Genomic DNA, 24,834 nt, shown 5'->3' on the forward strand with positions numbered 1-24,834 from the left:
TGTAGCTGCAAGAAGTGAGATGGTAGGGCAGCAAGATTTGCAAAATGTTTTTTGATTATTCGCCTGGAAACAGCAAATGTTGAGATTTTTGCTAGAAAAACGAAAAAACAATTAATCATCTAATTATTGCAGCTCTATTAGATGGTATACTTAATTTAAAAGGACCTGTTGCCGTTCAGACTCTAACTGCAGCTCCCATCTGACCGAGTAATAGTAATCCAGAGAAGAGGACTCAAGTTTTAAAAATGTGATATGATTGGAACAAGTGTCACATTGATATCCATCACGGTATGGCAGGTGTATGCAAAATCCCATAGACAATACTTGTATACTGATGTGAGCTGCATTTGTTACATGGGATCGAACTCTTCATATGTAAACCAAAAACTTTATACAGACATTATACTACTGAGGTGTTACTTACTACAGTCATACCAGAGCCAGACGTGGCACAAACAGGGAAGCACTTTGTCAGGGCCAAAGGTGGAGGCAGTTCAAGGAGCTCCCAAGACAGGTTTGAGTGTGCTTATACATATTTTTTGAACGGGGAAGTACTACAGTGTGTGACCTTATCTGTTCTACCTCAACTCAGGAAATGCTACACTGAATGTTTTGAAATCATTTTGTGCAGGCGGTCCTGTCATTTACTACTGCTACCGTACACAAAAACGATTGGAGCTTCAGTTGACTTGCAGAGGAACTGATACTGCAAGCATTAATATTACAGCTGCCCTGGACACCCAGAGCAAGCTTCAATTCATGTCTCAAGATGGACAAGAATTCAACCAAAACACAGGTAAAGGAGCCAAAAAAAGAAAACAACAGTGATGCACTTGTGGGAAGCTCACTAGTCATTAGCAGGTGGCAACCTGCATGGTAGCATCTGCCCCAAGAAAATGAACATGTCTGTGAAGGGGTGAATGCTGACTTGTGTTGTTAAGCGTTTTGGGTGGTTGGTAAGACTAGACAACATTTCCATTCAACTGCAGTCTCCATTGCCATTTCCAATAACTGTCATAAGTGATCAATCTAAAACAGTATGAGCTAAATACAGACAGATGTGAAAGGAGGTTTCTTAATAACACCACCGCCTCAACCCCAGAACTAAATGAAGGAGCAGCAGCAGTGAGCTTATGGCAGTTTGGGGACGCCCTTGATGAAATTCAGACATCCCAAAGAGGCTATCTGTCCAATCACAGAATGATAGTTATTTTTCTTTGTACTGCCACAGTGTAAATGTAGTGTGTGGATAGGTCTGGCAATGGAAGACCCATTTAGGCCGAGGAGGAGAGGCCTTTTCTACATTGGAAAAATAAAATGCACCTAAACTTAGATGTAAGGGTTCAGTCATGGGTTCTTTTTGAGAGATGGAAACTATGCATCTATAGCTTAATAATGCTTAGTTGCAAAGTAGTTATAATGGGTTGGAGGGGTTTTTTGCCCACTCCCCCACTTCTCAGCAGTTTTTTTCTTTTTCTTTTTCACAAAGATGAGCTAGCAGCAAAAACAGCATCACAGCGGAGGCGGGCCGAGGGAGGTGTGGGAGTGATGTCAATGTTGGAAAGAAAGACGTAAAGGAGGAAAAAAAGAGGAAGCTGAAGAGAGCGCAGTGAGGTGGAAGTAAAAGCAAGAAACATAATGAGAGAGCGAGACATACAGAGAGAAAAGGAAACCAGGCAGTCAGACTGAAAAGCATCAGCGTAGTCTGAATAAAGGAGTCCAGAGCAGGGTGGAGTCCAAACGAGGGACATGTGGTAAAATCTCAGACTGTATTTAAAAACATGTTCAAAAAGACTCATCTGAGTGGCTGTGGTGAACAACACGGGACTCATTTTCTCTCTGAGTGCTTCATCTGCCTGTCGTTCTATGTTGTTCTATCATTATCCTACTTCTGTGGTTGTTTCAAGTGGAGTCTCCAACAATAGGTCTGACTGCCTGTAAAAGTTCCATATCTAGATCTATGTTGAGCATAGTCCACCACTGACTGATTTAGACATTTTTAACAAAAACAAATATCATCTCTTCTGTACTTACAATGTCACTTAATCCCTGAATGACTAGTTTATTGCTGCAGCACCACCCAAGGAGATTTACTCCCTGCTAATTTTTTTTTTTTTTTTTTTTTTCTCTTTGGCATTTATTCTGTGAAATAGCACACAAACAAGAGGGAAATGACAGAACAAGGTACTTTTGCATTGTTTTGATGTATGTCAATAACACCGTTTCCATAAAGCATTTTTATGTGCATTTTGAAGAATATCGCATTAGAAATTTTATGCAAACGACAAAATTAGAAAAAGCTTGCTCTAATTAAAAAAAAACCAACAACTTTTGTGCGCTTGCTTAAGTTAATGCACAAAATGTTTGATGGAAAAAATGCTAGCTAACATACAAGAACATTTACAACTTGCCCTATCAAAAGTAATTCCTGAATACCTCTCTCCATTTTGTCTCCTGGTTTGTTTACTGCTGGACTCCGTTTACTTCACTTGAAATTTTATGGAAACATGGCTATTGATGATTAAATAACAACTGAAAGTTAAGTTGAGCCAAATGAAGATGAAACTCACACTGGTCCGATCATCAGTGCAGTACATCAGTGCATGCCCAGAGTATGTGTGACTTTATGAAAAAAACTGAGGTACTTTTGACCCCACGCCACCTTCAATGTGTGACAGAGAGCCACTTGTCACCTTACTGTATGTGGGTTTATGGTCTGGTTGCTACATTCCCCACTGTTTTGTAAGGCTTCCTCTTTCTGAGGGCCTGTTTGAATCTCTAGGCAGCCTGATGTTTATCTGCATGTTCATTTGTTTGTTTGTTTTTGTGACCCTATCTATGTCATGGTGATCACAGTGACCTGTGACAGCAGGCCATGTTGACCACATCCAATCTAGTGAGTTATCACTACTGCTGAAATCAGTCAATTGACAGAAAATTAACTGTTTTAGTTTTTGATCTTTTTTTTAACTTATCAAGCAAAATGCAAGATATTGCATTATGCTGGTTACAGTATTGATTATCTTTCAGACTGAGTCAAACACAACGAGCAAGCTGAAGACAATACTTTGGGCTATGGTAAATTGTGATTAAATTAAACAAGTTGCTAATCGAAACACTTACTTGATAATTACAACCATCCTTAGTTGCAGCCATGATTGCCACTGATGAACAGCCTGCTTGACTCATCATTTGAGCCCTTCAACACACACACAAAATATCTCCACCTTCCAGATACTGAACCTTACATGTTCAGTGAACTTCAGACCCCACTGTACCACCATGTGAACTCACCCCAGGCTACAGGTGCCCCTGATTCTCTGGAGACACACACACAGACAGAGTACATACACAAACATATAGACAAAGAAACTCTTATCATTGTGGTTCCGGTCTCAACCACATCTACAGTGCTGTTAGCTAGGCTGTGGGAAGAAGATACGTCTTTGGAGAGTATGAGCGGGAAATCACTGCCGAGGGTTCTCCTACTCTAGTGTTTGTTGACTTTAGTTTAGATCATATGCCTCACCAAGTTGTGAGTGTGTGTGTGTGCCAGAGAGCATGGGTGTCTGTCTGCTGTGGAGGAGTAGAGGTGTGACTGATATTTTTTTTTGCCTATCTTACTCCTTTATCTTTGTTTCTTCCTCCCTCTGCCTTGTCTTTATCTTGCAGCGCAGCTGGATTCACGAGATCTCCTGACCATGTGATCTGGAAAAATCCATCCTGCCAGGCTTTAAGCCACGCGCTTGTGGTTGAACCACAGCGTCCTATGAGGAACAACTGGCAGCTACGGGCGTGATTTAGATGTGACGACCATTGAGAGAAGTGATTGTTTGTTTGAAAACAACAATGGCGTCTTCTCAAGAGGTTAGCGTAGCTGCTATAGCATCAGTTACATCAGAACTGGAGAGTATATTTCATGGAATGAAGAGCACAAAATGGCACTGAAGCGTTTCCTAAATGGAAAATGTTTTTTCTTGACTGGCTTCAGTAAGAGTTCGATTTTCTCCTCCTGTGGATCTGATTGGTTGAAGTTAGCCTGTGATAGACAGTAATAGACGGATGGTTCGTCCAAACACCTGCCAATTCAACTTTGAAAGTGCCAGCCCTTTTTCACACAGTTTTTAAGGAAGGCTTCCCAGATGTTTTTTTGTGCAATAAACCACCTGGCATATCAGGTTAGTCCACTCTGCTAACCTACCCAAAGGCATAAGAGTGCGAGGAGAGAGGGCTTTTTGTGAGTTAACAATTCGACAGAAAGTGGTTAAGACCGATGGACAACAGCAGCCAGAGCAAAATCTTCAACAATGCTCTGCAAACACAAAGAAAGAGATGGGAGATGGAGCAGGTATGGCTATAATAAAGGCAAAAATTATGAAGACCTCAACAATAACAGGGTTGTGGAAAAGGGATTAAGAGGCCTGGTGAGTTGTGTCCAGAGGCATCTAAAACCCCGAAGCCGAGGGAGGGACAGAGGCCTGGATGGATGAGTGACAGTTTGATGAAGGAGGCGTAGCAAGAGGGAAATTACACTCCTCTCTCTGCTCTGCTTCTCCCTCATCTCCCCCCCCCCCCCCCCCCCCCCCCCCGTTCACTGCTCTCTCATCATTAGTAAGGAGTTGTGCTCCGAGCTATTCCTCCTCAAATTACCTGAAAAAAAGACATCCTCTTTACTTTTGGCCCTTTCTCTTCTTCTGTCTGCCCTGCAGGCAAATTCTACCTGTCAGATCAAACAAGCAGCAGGTCTGCACAACACAGTAACTCTGTCCCCTCATGCTTAAGAAAACCTTCTTCTTTTTTTTTTTTAATAAATACAAAAGGCATGACAGTGACTGCAAGAAAAAAAAAGAGTGAGAAAAAAAGAGGCATTGTTGGTGAGGGAGAGTTAATCAGTTTGCACCATGGCCCAACAGCAGACAAAGAGATCTTGTTCTGGGGAGAAAATAGAGCTCGGACAACCTAACGTGTGTAGCCTCACTCCAGATTGCACTGCTCAGGTAATAACTCAGTGAGTCAGACTCCATGTTAGTGTCAGGAGTCCTCTGTGGCCCACAAACAAGACCATTGTTTCTGCAGTCTTATCCGATAACTCATCAGAAAGTATTCATGAATCTCCTCAGCAATGATGTAAGTCACAAACACCTAGCAAGCAAACTTGTGACTTGCACAAATTCACACGGAGTCACACTCGCAATACACACCTTTCTCACACCCTGATGACTTGCAGTGTCACCGGTTAGACGGCTTCTCTGTACCCTGCCCTGCTCGTCGACCTCTCCCATGCACTTTAATTCTCTTTAGCAACATTATTTGTGTCTGAAATGAGACACCGAGCACAAATTTTTTAAGTATTTTCAAATATGTTTTTTCTACAAATGCCATTGTTTAAGTCTAAGCTACTTACATGTATCTAAGCACACATCTATCAAAAGTATCCCTTTTTTCTTTGTTTTTTCATTTCCCTTGTCCTTTTCTGTCTCTCTTAAATGAAAAATGTAGCAAGGCAAAGTGAAAAAGTCTCTTAAAGGGAATTTAAAGATGTAAAACAGAGACTTAGGTCCTTCTGTGTTTTCCAGATTTTCCAGGATGTATGGGAACTCCGCAGAGGAGACACTGGAGGCAAGTTGATGAATGACAACATGCAAGACGCTCAGTCTGTTGCCAATCATAACACAGCCTTGTCTCTGCTGTGGATCTGTTTCATTACAGATATCAAACAGAAACACTACAGTCACTCACTTGTAAAAATGTATGAACATTATTTTTTCTGTTATTACATAAACTGAGAAAAGTTAATAAGGTGATGACATTTGCTTTCCGTTCTCAGCACTAAAAAAAGATTGTAATTGTAAACTAGGGATACCTTCCAATGACTTGGCACAGTTACCCAAAGCGGTAGCCCTTAAGTGATATAAGCCTGTCATATTAATTGTCTGTTTAATTACAGTTACTCCCAGTCCGACCCCAGACGTGATCCATGTGACGTAATTAGGCTGGTCCGAGCCAAACGTCCAAAGTGACTGTTTACTCACAGCCGGCAGCCTTTAATACACTGCGGAGACTAATAAACACATAATTTGATTTTTACACAATGAGCCTTTTGACCAGCAGCACAGTGCAGATGCGACCAGACAGAGGCAAGTGCTGCTATTTGTGTGCACATGTGTGTGTGTATCAGAGTGTGCATGTGTTCATGTTTGCTTGTGGACGGCAGGAAAAACTGACTGACTGGTTAATCAGTCTAACAGTAGGCCTGCGCTCTGTCAGCTGACTCTTCTAAACTAAGAGCCTCCTCTCTGTGTGTCCTCCGGGCAAGAGGCCTTTTTTTATCATCAACATCATCATTTAATTCTGAGAAAAATACAGACTCAATGGTCACAAATGGAGACAGCTTGGCTGAGCAAAAGCTAGACTAAATACAAGTGAAATCTTATAACTCCAGACTTCTTATAAGTGAAAAATTTATAGTTCGCTTGGACAAAAAATAAACACAAAATTGTCATGTGTCATGCATTTCACTGCTGCAAATGATTTGAATGTTGATTCAGAGACATACGCCAATAAGTATCGGCATAAATCCCTGTTCTGCTGGTACTGTATGCCTGTCTGCCCACATTAAGAACACACGCTCTGATGTTGGCTGTGATCTTTTGATCTGAGCCTGTTGTTTGAAAATCATCTAACCAAGACAATTCAATTGTGTTTCCTCCACCTGAGAAACATTTCCAAAATTAAAAGCTGCCTATCTTGAGCTGTCCTTGACAAGGTCAACCCAGCCTGTTTTCATCACGTCTTTATTACTGGCCTAACGTGCACAGCCATCACCCACACCATACTAGTTCATGATGCAGCTGCCACACTTATCTGAAGGGCAGTCCACATAACTATAAGGATAACAACATCCTTACTCATGAATGATAATGTTCTGTAAACATTGGTGCCAAGCAAGCCCTACCCGGTCCAGATGTGAAGGCAGTTTGAGAGGGTGGATACTGATGACCTGTGACTGAAGGATATGGTTTTCCGAAATTCTTCCCAGATGGGTGTTGGGAGAATCCATCACTCTGTTACAAGAGTTGCCATCTTTTGAAGACTAATTTTATTTACAGGTTACTTTTGTATGAGTCAAAATCAATTATCTTGGCGATGGTCAAAGAGGACATGAGCAAAGACAAAAAAACAGCAACATGCTGCAAATACTGTTGTGCAGCATGTTGCCAGTAAAATGACTTGTTAAAGTGTTTTTGCAGCGTAATGTACATTATATAAGTGTTTATTTACGTGTATAAATTACCAAGACTGTTATTGGAGTAGACGATCATTTGATTCAGTCCAATAACTCTCTGACCTTCAATTAGATAGAGAGAAAGTCAAACACTGATTAAGGAATGTTGATTTCTCCATCCCTATTTACAGAAGTAGCAAAGTGTTGAAATTCCTAAAGCTCTGGGAACAGACACACGCTCTGATTCACATCACATTTGGTGAAATATGATCAGGTTCATGAACCAGCTATGGTGTGTTTTCTTTGGGAATTTGGCTCGGGAGTGGCGACGCAATTATAAAGATAGCTCAGTCTTAATTACAAACTAGGCTAAGCTGTCAAAAAGTGGAAGGCATAGATCAAACAGGCCACTGCTCTCCTTTACACTGCAGCACTTTTCCTCAATGGTCTGATTGCACCACCGGTAGTAGAAGAGACTCCCTTGCAGGTTATTTCAAGTTTCCACAACAACATGGCGTGGGCCCAGAACCACAACATGTGTGGTAAGAGTGATATCCCTACTTGTCATCCCTACTTTTGATTCAATCGACCAAGTTTCAGATAGTTTTTTCCTCATCAAATACACTTAATAGGTAACTTTCTCAAGTAATAAAAATGTCTTGTCACCGTCTTGACATCCCTAAGCAACAACAAATCAGCAGTAAAATATGTTGGCAACACTAAAAGCTATCAATTCTATAGCAACAAGAGAGTAAGTAACAAAACCCACGAAATGTCCTAAATAACATCTTGGAGGTGGAAGTGTGTGTGTTGGTATTGTTCCCAGTACTGGTGTACTTTGTCAGACAGAGCATTCTTTTATTCCCTCTTCCGTGCCTCAGTAAAACCTCATGGTCCCGTGGACAGGCTGGGGTTGATCTAAAAACCCTATTTCTGTACTGGCTTTCACATCCAACAATCCTCTTATGAGCCATTTCTATTGCCGTGTTCTCATTTTTGTTAGCAGTGCTGTGGTGACAGCCTGAGATAAACTGAGAAGCCTTCGTGTTTGGCAACAGACCCAGCAAGTCAATCTTACCTGCAGTATTCGGTGCCGTTGCTAAAGGTCAGACACGTCGCGTTGTTAACACAAGGCGCCTTATCATCCATACACTGCAGAGCTGCAAGAAACAAAAGAACAGTTAGACAGGGGACAATCAGAGAGGCACTTTATTTGCAACGTGTCTAGTATGAATATTGGCAATATTTTAAATAAGTGTAACCAGCTCATTACATATGGCAATGGTATTGTTATCAAAGCTAATGAATCCATTCAACACATATTCAAAAATGTTTCTCCTCACATACTGTAACACATGTAGGAATGTAGAGACAATCTTTATGCTAAGAACAGTAAGAAGTTGTGGTAATTTCAGGAATCAGTCTCCCCTGTGGTGGCTGCTAAAAATTGCGAAAAACAGGAAAGCCCCTCTCTCAAGCCAGTGTTTAGGTTCTCCGTTCTGGGCTGATGTAGAAATATGGCGGTGCAACATGGCAACTCCGTCAAAGAGGTCCTGCTACCTCTGTAGAAATAAAGAGCTCATTCTAAGGTAAAGAAAACATGACGATTCTTAGCTTCAAGTTATTATACACCAGAGTGGTGGACCCCCACAGTACGAACATTACCACCACAGGTGGATAAAATGGGGAATTGAACATTATAATCTAGATAACAAAACAAAACACAAAGAAGCATAACACCTAGTGTGAAGAAGTAGCCCCTAAATCACAATCAATTAAACAAGACGATCAATATTAAGCACTGCAAACCACTTACAACAAAACAACCAAAACTAAGACCAGCAGGGACACATGTAGAACAAATACCAGAATTTACCTGCTGCCACCACTGCTACAAAACAATTAGAGAGTAAACACTGTACACTAATGAAAAACATAATTATGAATACTACATTCTTCTTCTGCCCCTAAAAAAACCTTTTTAGTACACAGTGTCCGCCATGTCTTGCTTTGACTTGATGTGTCTAGACACAGACACCATGATGATGACGTCCTCCTGCATCATGTGCCACAAACTTATTATGTTTATGTATATCAAAGACACAATCAGTTTAAATGAATTGACACTACTCAAAACTCATTCAGGGTTTACCCCAGATAATTAGTTAGCAGAGGTGGCAATATCCCCCTCACAGACACTCCCCACCCCTCTGAGGCAACTCCTCCACATAGTCTACAAGTTTCTCCTCCTTTCAGAGATAATGCAGAAGGCTTGCCACCTATCCAGCCTATGAAGAGCCAGCCTGAAATCAGCCAGTGGTCACAGGGCAGCCGGATGAGTTGGCAGACAGAAATGAGCCTATATGAAGACAACAAAGCCCAACTATCTCCCCACCAATGAAACACTCATAACCAGACACATAAGCTATTGTGTGGCCTTAAAGCCACCAGAGACACGCGGCTCAAGTGGTCTTCACGCACACCATGCTGGCCCAACATGCCAAACAACAGTGTGGTGTTGTTAGTCTTTATTTATCAATATGATATGGTAGGCAAATGAAATACTCCACTGTTAAGTGTGTGTGATTAATCAAGAAGAATTATTAGCAGTAGTTGCACAAATTCTGCAGCATTAAGATTTTGTTACATTTATAGTCTCACATGTTTAAGTCATTATGTGAGGTACCCCGACACTACAGAACAGAGCTCTCTTTACAAAACTGAGGGTAGGTCAGATGATTTCAAAGAAACGCCAACAATGTCTTCACAAAACAGTCATTGCATTACAGGAAGTGCGCTCAGAAATGGTGTTACTTCCTGCCCCTAGATTAATCACAGTGTCACTCAAGTCGAGGAGTTCTTGCGGAAGACACACTTAATAACCCTACTTGATATGCTTTTGCAGTGTAAAAAGTGGGACACACATTGTTCAGTGTCCAGTCTCTGAGCTGGCTTGGTCAGAGCATGGGCAGACTAATGCTTTAGGGTCGGGTTGACAGACATAGTCCATTAGACATGGGGATACCATACATAAACCGCTGTGAAATTCATAATCCCAACAAGCACGCACATGGAGCATGCCTCCAAGTGCACAACTGCACAGACATCCACTGAAATAAAGTATGAGTTGATAGCAGACTACAGCTGCAGTACAAGAAACCACAGAAAAAATACTGAGCTATTCTGGGACTATTTCTGTACTGAGCAGACATACAGTATGCACACTGGCTGCGAGTCAACACATGAAAATCCTACACATACACTAAAACAGCGCAGAGAGCTGAAAATCCACACATATGTGGTTAGATGTACAACACATTCACTTTTGGTTCTGATCAAGCTTAAATGGAAATTTAATGCAAAATCTTGTATAATCAGCTTTTGAATAAAATCAGAAAAGGACGACATATGTGATAAAATCTGAGCAACACACTGTAGGGTATGGCCTGTGTGGCACAGATACCATCAGCGAGCAGACAATTGCAAAATAAGCAAAGAGAGGGTGAGGGGTAAGGGAGAGCTGGGAAGACCAATGCATAAGAGACAAGAAGTGAAAGAATGAAGGCAAGAGAGCAGAGAGGGGGAAAAAGCTGCTCTCATCCCTCGACTGGTTTGACGAGCTTCCCATGCACGCTGTCGCAATGCCAGACGCAATGATCTTACCAGATTTGGAACAGCCTGCCTCCTATTACGCCATTTTAACACACAAATACACACACCAATCACCCAGTGATTTACAGGTCAGCAATTCCCTGACTGAAAGTTTGGAAAAGCTTTCAGCAATCTGTCTCTCTGAAGAAAAATAAACAAAATGTTCACACACATTCAAATGAATCATGCATTGTGATCCAGATTCATATCACCAGCGTTGTATCCTCTCTACCTGGCTGTTCTCACACTTCACTATCAATGAAGCATGGACTGGAAAATTTCCCAGGAATGACAGCCTTGATAAGACCTAATCAACAAAGTCAACAGAGCTGAGAAGAAACAAAGAAGTGACTGAATTATGACAATTATTCCTTATTAAAACATCCCTTTTCTTACTCACTGGCACTGTGTGTGTGTGTGTGTGTGTGTGTGTGTGTGTGTGTGTGTGTGTGTGAGAGCACAGGTTATTGCGGGGGTGTTAAAGTAGAGAACAAAAGCAGGTGATTTATGGTGTCTGCAGTCTGGTGGGACTGGGAGGAGAGCTGTGTGTGATCCCTGCTGATGGAAGCTGTATCTGTGACGATGTTATTATGCAGAGAGTGAAAACAGAGAATCTACATATACACAGATGTCAAAGCATGTTTCTTTTTTGAATACGATGAAAACTACAGTGTTCCAGTGTCAGTATGTAGACGAGCACGGGGGAAAACTTTTACTTTGATGCTGCATGGAAAATGAGCAAGAGAGGTCAACGTAGCAAGAGCAGCAGGTATGTTTCTATCCACCTGTTTTTTATGTACATTTTTTAAAAAGCTGAACGAAAACAAAAAATTTGGGGGGAAAAAGTCGGCATATACATGAAGAAAAGAAGATCTCAATGTCATGGTACCTCCTTCAGCTTATTCCACCATAGAAGCTTTAAAGTCCAACTGAAGTTACATTTAGTCACTCAATGTATTCAAAAATAATCACAACATATTTATGAAATGTATTGTATGTATTATAGACAGTGTGCTTTTAGTGGTAATTAAGATTAATGACCAGACCAGAGTTTAACCGGTCTCAAGTGACATTTGCAGGTATGTTTACATGCCCTTTAATTTGCTGCAGCTGAGGAGCTGATTACCTATCTAGCCTGCAAACTAACATTAACTTTTCCTTCGTAAGCGTTTGTTTAGTCGCTCTTTCAACAAGCGAAGGTGCAGGACAACGTGTTAATTCATCCTAGACAAGAAAGAGAACGCTGCCGTTACCGATTTAGACAAAATTTGATTGTGTGGATACCCAACTAAAACTAGGGGGCGCCATAAAGAAACCAAATAATCTATTACAGAGATTTACAGAGCAGACACGTAGCAGACAAAAAAATAATTGCAGTTTAGACCTTGAAGGTGTGAATTACAGGAAATAGCCAGAATTCAAAGGTAACTCCAAACCTATAGGGGGCAGCATAAATGCTTACTGCTGTTCACTATACTGGATTTGCTACTCTTTGCTGTAGCTATTTTTGGCTGGAGCGACTAGCAAGTAGCTCAGTTAGCTGCGGAGCTAAGTAGCCCTATTAGTTGAGGGAGTCTGCCCACACTGCAACATCGGAAGAACGGTGGGGTCAATGCGGGCAGCAAGGCTTAGTCAACCAGCCTCCCAGTGAACATGGCTCATGGACTCTTTTGATAATGTTCATTTTTTCAGTGTTTTAAAGTAAAATTCTGACTGTATTTAAAAAGTTGCCCCTTTAATTATCATACATCCACTCTACCAGAAAGCCCCAAAATAGGGATAAGACCAGAGGTGGCAGGGGTGAATGTAACCACAAAGTCACCTGTTCCTGATTCTAGACAGGAACCCTTGTTGCATGTCAGCCCCACACTATCATCACACTCGCTGACCACATCAACACAGGCAACACATGGATCAGAGGTGAGTTAATTAAAAAATGAGAGAAAATGCCTGTGCACGCTTAGGTGGGAAGCAGAAGTGAAATGCCATGATTACATGATAACATTGCGAGACACTGTCTAGTTTTCAGTGTTTTTTGCATATTGAGAAAAGGCAAGCCTGTCATCGTTTGTGACACAGCTGGCTTGCATTATCATCATCAATGTAACTGAGAATGACACTAGTTAGTCTGTCAAAGTTTAAAAGCAGAAGTAAGTGTTCCCACAGAGTGTCTCGCAATGTGAAAACCTGGAAAACATCACAGGATGTATGTGATTTTCTCTTGAATATCATTACAAAACCACTTGTGAAAAAATCCAGATGTGAATTAAATTTTGAAAATACAGTTCACAGTTAAAACTTTGTGCAGCTGTTTTAACCATACTAGTGGCATTTCTTTGGCGATGGCAGTGCCAGTCTGTCAGTCAGTTGATCGGTCCAGCACTTTAGTCCAGACTGATAATACCTGGACAATTATTAAATGGACTGGCATTACATGTGCCACAAGCAGGTCAATCTCCTCCCCTAATTGGTTAAATATCTCAACCTCTACTTAATGACTTGGCCCAAAAATTCACATTCATGAGTCCCAGATAGAAATATCCCACTGAATTCGGTGATATCCTGACTTCCTCTAGCCTCACCAGCAGGTTTATATTTTAGGTTTATTTTGTCTTGGGAAATTTGGTACAGACATTTGTCGTCAGAAGAGGAAACTTTGGTCCGTTGTGCTTTTTAAGTAGGGCCATCACAAGATCCAACTTTCAGTTTGTCCAATAAGACAGAATATCTGCGAAACTAATCCATCAGCCTCAGCCACACATTAAGTGCAGTGCTGATAATCAAATGTTAGCACACTAACACGCTATACTAAGATGGCAAACATTGTCTGCCAAACATTAACATGCTCACATTATCATTCACATCACTTTAGCATGCTGACTCAAAGCACCACAGCTTTTTCTAAATACAGCCTCACAGAAACAACAAAAGCAACCCTTGTGCGTAATCAGCAGCTAGTTTGTTTTTTTTCTCCATTTAACTTTTCACTTTCAATTACTAGAAGCATTTACTGAGCTGTCCCCACTGCAAGTGAATCTTGGTTTTTGTAAACTGCGGTGAACTGCAGCAACCACAACTACTTTTAGAGACATGGTAACACAAATTCCAGGTTAAAATAAGTTTATACCGAAGTCCTCGTTCTAAATCTGGTTACTTGTCTGTGAGAATCTATAAAAACTGAAAACACTAAGATATGCAAGTGAACAGAACAGAAAGTAGAAATCACTGCCTTTAATGGCGTAGACAGAAAAAAAAGTTAAAGGGGGGAGCCGAGATGCTCAGCTGGCAATACGCTGGTTCCTCCCTGAGCACTCGCCACTGCTTTGTCACAGACACCGCAGCGGGTCCCTAGAGGGATCCAGCCATGTCATGAGAAGAAAGAAACACTGTCAAAGAGGGAGAAAGCGGGAGGGAGAGAGATAGACGGGCTTTGAGCTAATAGCTGAGGATTGAGATGAGGAAGTAATTACGAAACTACAGACAAAGACTGCACACGAATGGGTGTCCCTGAGCCCTGGCACACATCCATACAGCGGAGGGCAGGAAGTTGTTCGCGCTGAGTGAGGAAGTAACCCCATTTCCTGGAATTGCTGCACAAGCCTCTCGATCCAGCAGGCCAAGCAGTCGTCATGGTAACTTGCAATAAAATACCCTTAGCTCAGCATGGAAGGAGGGAGACGAGGCTCAAACTAAACACTATTACCCTGAGGGAAGCTTTACTGGCCCACACAAACAGCAGAGGAACCAAGCAGACGAACCAAGCAGGGGCTTTAAGGGCTGTAGTCTCGCAGGTCAGCTTCAGTTTAGAGGATGGTGACATACTGTAAGACACAGATCACTGACAACAGATGCAGCAGAAGCATGTGATTACTAGGGATGTCCCGAGCTCATCTCCTGGATAGGGTTAGGGTTAGAACCACACATAAGCATAAAGGATATAAAGCTGCCAGTAGTTTTAGTTGTTAAAAAATATATAAAAAATGGGGGACAAAAGTCTTGAGCTATAATTACCGGCCAACCTCCCAACTGAGACGGTCGCCTTGCTGTTGTAATTGCTTGGAAATGCTGGGAGAGTTTCATCTAAATCTGAGCGCTGGCCTGTTGGCTCAGTATGTGTGTCTGCGTATGTGTTGGAGGAAGAAAGAGACAGACAGACAGAAACATGGAGAGCAAGCCAGACAGGGCCAACGTGGGGACTTTCCCTTGCTCATTCTTATCTTAACTTCTTTCTGATTCAAAACTTTTCTATTATGATTAGAAAAACAACTGGACTAGACTATTCAGTGACATTTACATAGTTTTTAGATGATTTAAACTGTGGTCTTTTCAGCACAACTTTAATTACTGGAGCCTGTGAAAGACTGTCCATACGTTTATTCATATAAAAACATGTAAATTACATACATATCTGGTGATATGTTATATTCGATCATATTCTACTCAATGAGAGGGGTAATCATGGGCAATTTTACTAATTATCCCAGTATTATCTTGATGTTTTTTGATATTATCAAAATTAATATTATCAAAAACACATAGCACAAAGTCAGAATGTATTTAAGTTCTCATGCTGTGATAGATTTTGGTAAAATTTGACTCGTTAGCTGTGATGAACAACAATGACCAATGACAACAATGAATCAAACAATGAAATATCATGTCTCAATATGAGATTTTTTTTTCTCATACTGAGAAACATGGGTGGTTAACCATTACAAATTATTCCACTGGTATAGTTTGGCCGAACATAAAGACTTCTCTCCCCTTGTATTTTATTATACAAGCTTTTCCTTGTTAATCAGAGCAGAAGTTTAAATACAAAAGGTTAATTAGTGAGTGACAAAAAGTGGGAAACAACTATAGCCTGACCAGGGCTGATGTCTTTCCATTGACAATCTTTATTGTTAAACTCTGTGTTTTAACCACAGATCCTGTGTCTAGGGTTGCAGCGATACACCCGGCTACAAAACTGATGGCTATCATTCTATGTACTTTTGCTTATCCAAGGTATTGAATTCTATTGTGTCGATGTTATTTAAAATGTATATATTTCAAGATTTTCAAGGTCTGTCAGTAGCTAACATTCTGTGAAATTATAATAAAGCATTTTGTCCAACCAAAAAACTCTTCTGTTTTCATTCCTTTAAGGGTATAACTGTGATAATAATAATCATAATGTAATACTATATATCGTCATACTGTTAAATCGTGATAGTTTCTGAGATGGTTATCTTACCATGAAAATCTCATACCATTGCAACCCTATCGGTGTCACGCCTAAATTCATTAAGCAAAGGTAACCCAACAATATTCCCCACACAGACTTTACTTCGGCTGGCTGGCCAGGTATATAAACAGCCGCCAAAGTATATTTTGAGAACCATTTTAGTACTTTATACTTTTTTCAAAACTTTTTTTTTTTAAAAAACGTCCAAGAGAAAGACGCCAATTGCGATCGATTAACTAGTGGACAATCTGCCCTTGCTCTTCCCCTCCCATCTACTGTCAATCATACATGCTTTGCAGAGAGAGAGAGACACTCTCTGGTATTACATCCCTCCTGTTATCGCACTGATTGTGATGATTTGCTGTAATTATCATCACTGCAAGAAAAAGTTTCAATTCAAATTTGCAAATATTAGTTTTTAAATCTAAAGATTTTCAAATTAATTCAAATCAACATCCATGTCTTGTAATAAGACTGATTATACACCACATATTACAACCGGTTGTTAAACATAGGACTATGTAATTACTGCGACCCATTACAAAGCGGTTTCCCTCCTCCTCCTCCTCGATGTGCCCTGCCTCTTGGTTCATTGCTCCTTGCACCCTGCCTGAATGTCTCCAGGATTACGGGGCTGTGTTGGCCAAGGAATGCAGGCAGCAGTAATTCCCTGTTAATTTGCTAACCTGTTCAACAGTGCAGACACAACGCTCTGTAATCCTCTCGACCTTCACAGCCACAAACACCACCTCCTATAGTAACAGTGCATGTGGTTCACGCAGGGCATGCACCTAGCTTCATTCACATTTTGACTGGTATTTATTTAATGCCTGAGGATCAAAGTCACACAGAGCAAGTGGGCGATCGGGCATTGGCGCTGTATTAGCACGGTGAAGCTAAATCATAACAGATCCATGCCTTTGACTTTCACCTTGTCTGCTATGCATTTCAACTTCAAGACCTTAATCACCGTAGGTCTATAAGTTTACGTCTATTCTAAGCCACCATGGCTGCAGAGGCACACACACATGCACTGTGCGTGTGCATGGAAATACAGACACATGCATCTGGAGCACAGCCCGACTGACTTGTACAGTTCTACACATTATTTACTTCTCTCTCCTACAACCAACAAGTATTGGACCAAAACAGATGTGGAGGCCTGGCTTTTTAACTACACTATCAATCAAAAGGGTGGAGAGGGCTGAACTGAATCTAACCTGAAACATGAACACACTGAAGCAATGTGGGGGAGAAGAGATGAGATAAAGAAATCAAAGAGAAAGCTTCAAGGGTGTCACAGAGAAGATGTTTTAAGCCACATTAACACCACAGCCACAAGGCAGTGGGCAGAGCTGGTGGTCAGTTAATAATGCAGTGTTGTGGGCAGCTCAATAAATATCTTTGTCTTCTGAGCACAGGGCGAAGCATGGCGTAGATAAATCACATTTCACACCAGACAGGCTCCAGCTTGGGTCAGATGCAAGTAAACCATGGGCGGCACAATTGCCAGCCTTTGTCGGTTTGCATCCACAACGCAATACATACACACACGCAAATAGATACACACACGCATGTCAGCTGTCTGCTGTTTGCACTGGGCAAATATATGCAACCATCCACATGCCCACACCATTGGGGTAGCACTATGTCGTGTGCCACAAAGATGGCACCTACGCTTCCTCAAGAATCAGAATGACATTCAGCTGGACTGTAGCACAGTATGAACTCTGTTCCTGCATCAACACAGAGAGGTTTCATTGACCTTTACAGGCATTAAACATATGATTTAATGATATGTAAGCACTTATTCTCTTTGGAAGAAGTCAGACACTTTAGAACTGTCTTAAGCATGTTTTCAGCTAAATTAGAAAAGAGAAGAAGTCGACGACCATGAAGGTATTAATTCAATATATATTATGTAATGTACAGTGCCAAAAAGTCATCCATGTTTTCACCGTTCACTGTGCAGCCCGTTTGCCTCTTCTGAACTTGTTCTGTATGTGATTCTCCCCTGGTGCTTGTATACTGGGACAATGGCAGTAGTCCAGTTAAATGGCCTAATCGAGCTATAACCTTGGCTCGACTGAAGTGTGCATGGAAACGTACTGACTGAGCAAAAACAAAAGACAGGCAGTATCATCTACTGCAGACAATAGTATCTGGCTGATTAGTACTGGGACATATGCTATGCCTCATTTTCACTGTCTCAGGAATAGCATGCTTGGCTGCTGCATGCAAAGTTGTGATTATAATAAATGTTTCAACTGCACCTTCACAGTGGGGGGTCATTGGTGCTGCCAACAATATTGTGCTCCTGTTTAGAGTAAGGTAAAACTGTTCCTCCCCAACTGAGCTGCAACACACTGAATTGATTGGCTTTGCATGTGTGAACAGACAAATGACAGGGTACAAAGCGTCATTTTTACATTTTTAATGTTCAGCAGATTGCAGCTCTTTTGTGATCCACCCTCATGTACTATATTGGAGCTGTATGTGTGAAGTCAAGATACCGCTAATGCTGACTCAGTTTAAAGTTTTTAAAAAAACTGGTCCAGACTGCAAGGTACAGACATTTTCACAAGTTTTGTTAGCATGTTGCAAACAAGAAATAGTAAACGAAAAAACAAAAAACCCACAGTGAACTGGTTAAAAAAAAAAACTGCAGGCTAAAGGCGCCTTTTGCAGCATGGGTAAACCTCAACCTTTCCACACATCATTAAGGTAAACAACACCTTCTTTAATGCCATCCTGTCTTATAGAAAACTACTTGTTCCTTGCACACATCACAACTGTGATCACAGCTGCTCGTGGAGGACTACCCTAACCCTTACAACGCAGTAGGGTTGAGCGATGGCTGACATCAACTTCTGACCCCCGTACCATCATAATATAAAAATTTAAAAGGTGCCCCACCAGATAGCGCAAACAAGTAGTGTGGCCCCTCAGTGTTGCCGTAAGGCAAGAGTTGTTGCCATTTGTGACATGTAGTAGAGACAATAAAGAGAAGATTGTTACTGCTCACTGCACTAACCTTGTGTATCCATGTCTCTTTTATTATGTTCTTATTAAACAAGCTCAGTTAGGTGAATCCAAGACACTCAGTTACATTGGTGGCAGGAGTGTTTCTTTCCTGCACGTCGCTGTTAATGTATTTCTTTCATTCGCACCGTTGTTATTTGCGTTAGCTTCATCAGTACAGCTAGTGTGAGTGGTAAACTAATGCCTTACAGAAACTCTGAGGGGACACACTACCTCAAATATAGAAACACGTAGTGACACCCGGCCCCAACCTGGGGCACCCGCTTGTTTGCACCCGCTAAATGCTGGTAAGATATGCTGGTAGGTTTGCTTCACTCACCAGCCAACAAAAATAATGGTAATTTATTAAGTGGCGGGTTCAAGTTTTAACATTCACTACTAGTAATTTAATTTTGCACTTGACTATTTGGTAAGTTGAGCATGAGCTGTAAAAAGTACGGGTGAGGATGGAGAGAGGAGGGAAAAGAAACTCAAGGTGCACAAAGTGTGTGCATGTGTGTGTGTGAGAGAGAGTGTGTGTGTGTGAGAGAGAGAAAGGCTGAACAGAGAGGGAGGAATGTCAAACACCAACAACATTCCACTGCCTCTCCTTGCACTGCCTGCAGCACTTTTACATTGTCTTTTCTCCTTTTGTGTAACTTCTCTGTTCACAAGTCACCTATAGTCCATGAAAAAACTTATGAAAGAATAGCAGGGCGCCATGTATCAACTCTGAGCTAAAAAGGCAAGAAAAAACATGTGAGATTAAATCAATTTCACTGCATGGCCACCCTTATGTCTGGCATGGCTAAATAGACTACAGGCGAGAGGATATGTCTTATTTCTCAGGGCAGCAAACCAATATAGCTGGAAAAAAGCATTGGGAATGATGTTTTATGCTGAGAAACATAAATCAACGAATGAGGTCAGATCAATCAAATCAGATCAATGAATAAGTGGCAGTCAAACATCTTTTCACATGTGCTTTTCTATATTTTAGCATATTTTGTTTTATCTCAAGCGTAAGCTCTTTGTACACAACACTAAAAGAAAAACACAAAACAAATGAGAACGAGCTAAGTGAAATCAATAATGTTGGTGATTTTTGGAAATTACCCTGATCTTTCTAGGCCTCTAGCAGGCAATCTGGTGGTCTACTTGACCTTTAGCAGTCAATGCTCTTCTTCTCTTTCAGGTGCCATTTGGTAGTGTTACCCACAGTGCCCCAAAGTACCTTTACTACTTCTGCAGTTTCTATGAAACAACATTTCATCCTTCACTGTGAGCTGACCCCTGACCTCAAGTCCTATTTTAGGACCTGTTATTAAACTCTAATTAGTGCTTAATTAAAGACAGATGCACCAGAAGGTAAACCAGTCATCCCTATGTATGCTGTGTTAAATACACGTACACACTGCTAACATTTTCATGACAACTGTAGACAATAGGTGCCTGATTTGAGTAATTAAGATTTTTTCCAATCTAATCTAGGTAATTTCTCACAAATGGGGCTGCACGCTAAATAAAAATCGTATTGCTATTAATTTAACAGATACAACCTTTGTATAACATTCACAATTAGTGGAAAGGATGATTTTTGCATCACAATTTTTGATTTCACTGAAAAAAATATTAAAATCCTGATGATGTGACATTTGTTGGGGTCTGAACCAAACGAACATGTTTTCTTACCTCTGGTGAACAAGATTTGTAGGTCAGGGCCTCTGAGCAGCACTACAGTACTTCATTAAAATGCAGCTTTGTCACACATTTTACTTTTAACTAAAAAAAAAACTAAAAAAAACTGCAGCTTCTTGCGATTTGGATAATGCGATTGCAGCAACATTACGATTAAATGTGCAGCCCTAATCACAAACAATTTCTCAATCTTTACACCAATTCCCCTCTTAGTATTTCACATTTTAGAGCGTTTAAAGAGTGTGACCCAAACCTCTGAACTGCAGGGTGGTCAAAAACCTGCAACCAGCAGTTTTATACAAGGGTAGGGTCTTGCGAAAGGGAAAAATAAGTTTGCTTCCTATTAAAACTCTTTAACCATAACTATTCTGGTGGATGTTTGGCCAGAAAATGCACATTTTATCCATCCCTTCATCATTCTCAGCTCTCTTAATTCAGCAGGGCAGTCTTAACATAGTTAAGTGTCCATTTTGAATTCTTTCTCTTGCTCTCTCGCTGTTCAACATCTGGGCAGCGGTGCGACCAAGCTCTAATAGTGGTGGGCCATGATATCCATATTAAATTAATCTATTAGTCTAAGTGAATTACACACAGGTGGAGGTTGTGTTCAGTTTTAGTGGACTTATGGAGGTGTGCAGTCGATTATTGCATTTTAAAACTATGTGGAGATTATCCAGAAGTTTCTTACTAGTATAAATTCAACAACACTGATAACACAGACATAAAAATACAGCATAATAACATGAGTAAATGTGAGTGTACCAGTGACACCCTCAGCCTCTATATGGATGTTACAGTGATATCAAAACTAACGTTAGCTAGCTATGTTTGGGTAAAAAAAAAAAATACCACATCAGTTTCTGTCTAAACGCAGCAAGAAACGAAACAATAACCATAAACGTGGGTTAAATATTCTTTCTATCCGGCTAAAGTCACTTGTAAGAAGAGGGTGTTGCTTTTTTTTCAGGTAACCTTTTCAAAGCCACACACCTAGCTAAGTCAGACACAAGTGTACAGACGGTGTGTGTGCGTGTGTGTGTAGAGAGAGAGAGAAGATGCGGAGGCACCAAAACGTGACAAGTTATGAATTATCAAGGGAAAAGACGTAGCTTTTGTAATGATAACAAACTTACCCAGGGAGAGGTGAATGAAGCAGAAGACAAAGACTAGTGATTTGCCCGAGGAGAAACCGGGGATCTGCTCCATATTTTCTGTAAAATCCACATAAGGTCGCCAAACCGAAGTGAAGTTGTCTCCCGGGACGGTTACTTCTCAAAAGGTCTCGCTGGAAATGAGTCACACACAAACTGAACTACGTGTAGCGCCAAGTTACAATAACACATTAATTATTTTTCTTTTTCTTCTTCTTTTTTTTACACGTGTCCTACAAGCTGCTCCGTTCAAAGCGATTAAAATACAACATAATTGAAGTCGTAGTAGAGACACACGGCGGTGAAAAAGTCCTCAGCCCTGTACGCTCACCACTCACTGAAGTCACTGCGAGCGCAGACGCAAAAAACATATCCTTCCGCTGAAGTCAGCGGGGATCTATCGTGCGACTGAAAAGATGGTTAAGAGCTTGTAAATAAAGCTTCTATCTACTTTACATTTGTTTGTGGCCGCGTAAAAAAATAAACATCCCTCAATACATTCGTTAGTTTTGCCCTAGACATAACTTTTAAACACCCCAGGAGTTAAAGTTTTCTTTCTCTGTGTCGCCGCGGCGGAGGAATTTTTTTTCTCATTTTTCTACTTCTCGGAGCCTGGTATGACTCAAAATTAACCCTTCAATGATGGTTTTTTTTTTTGCTTCTTCTTTCTCCTGCCATGAACTGCACGTTTTTTCGCGATATTTAACACCCACTCTTTACTCTTTTTTTCTCGTTTCCATATAGCCAGACTGTGTGCCAGGGCTCAGGTACACAGCGTCAAGTTTACAGGTAGTATATGAGCATGAGAAGGACTTTGTAGAGGGAGACAAGAAGGAGGGTAAACAACATCCACCCATACATACATTTCGTTTGTCCAAATCATTAGTACTTTGCATGTTTTCTTTAATGAAGAACCATACCATGCTAATGTGTGCCATGTAAATCAAGGCACGTTTCCCCTGCTTCAGTTAGTCAATCAGTGTTGATGCAGTGTGTTTACCTGCAGGTTTAAGTGTAGTCACCACTTTCCCAGGTGCATTACTCATGCAATCCATGAGGTAAATGTAGCTGTAAGAATATTTTGCTGTGGAGATCTTAAATGTCATTAATATATTAGAAAAATGCAGTTTTCTTAAGTGACAAATTACAGTGATCTCATTTTTTTCCAAAACAAAAACATTACCACATCTAGCAAAAGGATCATTGTAGTTTTTTTTTTTTTTTTTTTTAAATCTTTTTTGTTATCATTAGAGCTGAATATATTAGTCAATTAATTGATTAGTCAAACATTAACAGTTTGGATGACTTATTAGCAATTTAAGTAATTTTTTAAGCAAAACTGTCAAACATTCTTTGGTTTCTCTTTTTATATTATTGTAATTGAATATCGCTGTTTTGTTTTATACTGCTGTGAAAAAACAAGGCAATTAAAGACATCAACTTGTGCTCTGGAAAATTATAGCAGGCAGTTTTCTCAAATTTCTTGATTAAGAGAAAACTGTAATGGCACTCAGTAGAGCGCAATCTTTACCAAGGCCCAAATGTCCTCTTTTGCACTCATTTACCAGCCACCTATATACGCCTTATTTTTTTCATGATTGCAATGCATTATTCCCTGAAAAAAAGCTGTAAATGCCCTATATCAAAAAAAAAATTCTGGATCCGCACCAAAAACGAACAGGGTCTGTTCTGGGCTGAGACCCATCCTCCATCCAAGTTTCGTGGAAATCCATCCAGTAGTTTTTGTCTAATCCTGCTGACAAACCAACCAACAAGCAGACATGGATGAAAACATAACCTCCTTGGCGGAGGTAATAATCATCCGATTAATCAATAAAGTTGCAGCCCCAGTGTTCATACAGTTTAGGTTTAATGCTGAGGTTATCAGTATATGACACATTGTCCTTGTTGTTTACCAGAAGAAAAGTATAAGCACACATTTGTTCATCCTTTTTTAATCACATCATTGGTTTATTTTTCTGGAGAGCAAAGTCAGCTTCAGCACAAGCATCTAAACCACAATGCTGCCCTTTAAACTCCCTCATTCATGCACAGATAGACACTCACTCTATCTTTATAAACTGTTAGTGACCACAGTAATCCCAAACTAATTATCCCTTATCAGCCCGAGTGATCCAGGTGTAAATCACTGGCTCATCACAACAACAAGACCATGTCTCATCCCAGTGATTTGTTTGTCTTTACACCCCGTTAGAGAAACACTGCCGAGCCTCCTGCTGCTGCGACCGGCCCTCTGTCCTCAATTCAACCCTGCTGAAAAGCCTGGAAATGGGGGGAGCAAATTGATCTCCTCAGGGGTCCGTACTGACAGTGCTTTTGTTGCTGTGGCCAATGTCATGCTCTTGCTCTCCATGCGTAGTTGGGTGTCAGGTGCTGGCACCACAACAAACGCCGGTCAGGCATTTGGTCAGATGCTGTTTTTGTTGATAAAACACGTCTTGTGTTTGCTTATTCTTCTTATCTATCACCAAAACATATAAATCCAGTGACACAGATGTGCCGCTTTCTGTGCTATCCCTGCCTTTTTGTCACATGACTGTAAAGTTATTATTCAATTCTGGATTTGTCCTACTACACTTTGATAATCTCACATTTCACAGTAATGGCAGTGGTCATGTGAGCCAGCAGTAATGTGATATAAATCACATCAGAGTATCGCTTCGTCTTCAGCACTGTTTTCCTAATGATGTCACTCCAGATGTGGGCTTCTATAGTTTGGGGAAACATGGGGTGAGAAAGGGTGTGGATCCGCCTCGTGAGCAGAAAACGCTGATTAGTTCCTCTTTGCTAGTGCGCAGATGAAAGACTTCTACCACAGAAGTCTAGCACAGTTTCAAAGA

The 24,834-nt window shown here is 40.8% G+C and overlaps 1 protein-coding gene across 2 annotated transcripts in view; it reads right to left on the reverse strand.

The window, feature by feature from the left end:
- Window positions 1–22,275, reverse strand: part of notch2 (notch receptor 2) — a 46,539-nt gene extending 24,264 nt beyond the window's left edge. For both annotated transcript variants that reach the window (XM_073476117.1, XM_073476116.1), the window contains exons 1-2: window positions 21,956–22,275; window positions 8,304–8,385 (exon numbers count right to left, since the gene is read on the reverse strand). In XM_073476117.1, coding sequence (XP_073332218.1) covers window positions 8,304–8,385; window positions 21,956–22,028 — 155 coding nt within the window. In that variant the 5' untranslated portion in view covers window positions 22,029–22,275. The remainder of the gene's footprint in view (window positions 1–8,303; window positions 8,386–21,955) is intronic.
- Window positions 22,276–24,834: the final 2,559 nt, after the last annotated feature.

Source organism: Pagrus major, chromosome 11 (assembly GCF_040436345.1).
Source record: "Pagrus major chromosome 11, Pma_NU_1.0".
NCBI classification, from domain to species: Eukaryota; Metazoa; Chordata; class Actinopteri; order Spariformes; family Sparidae; genus Pagrus; species Pagrus major.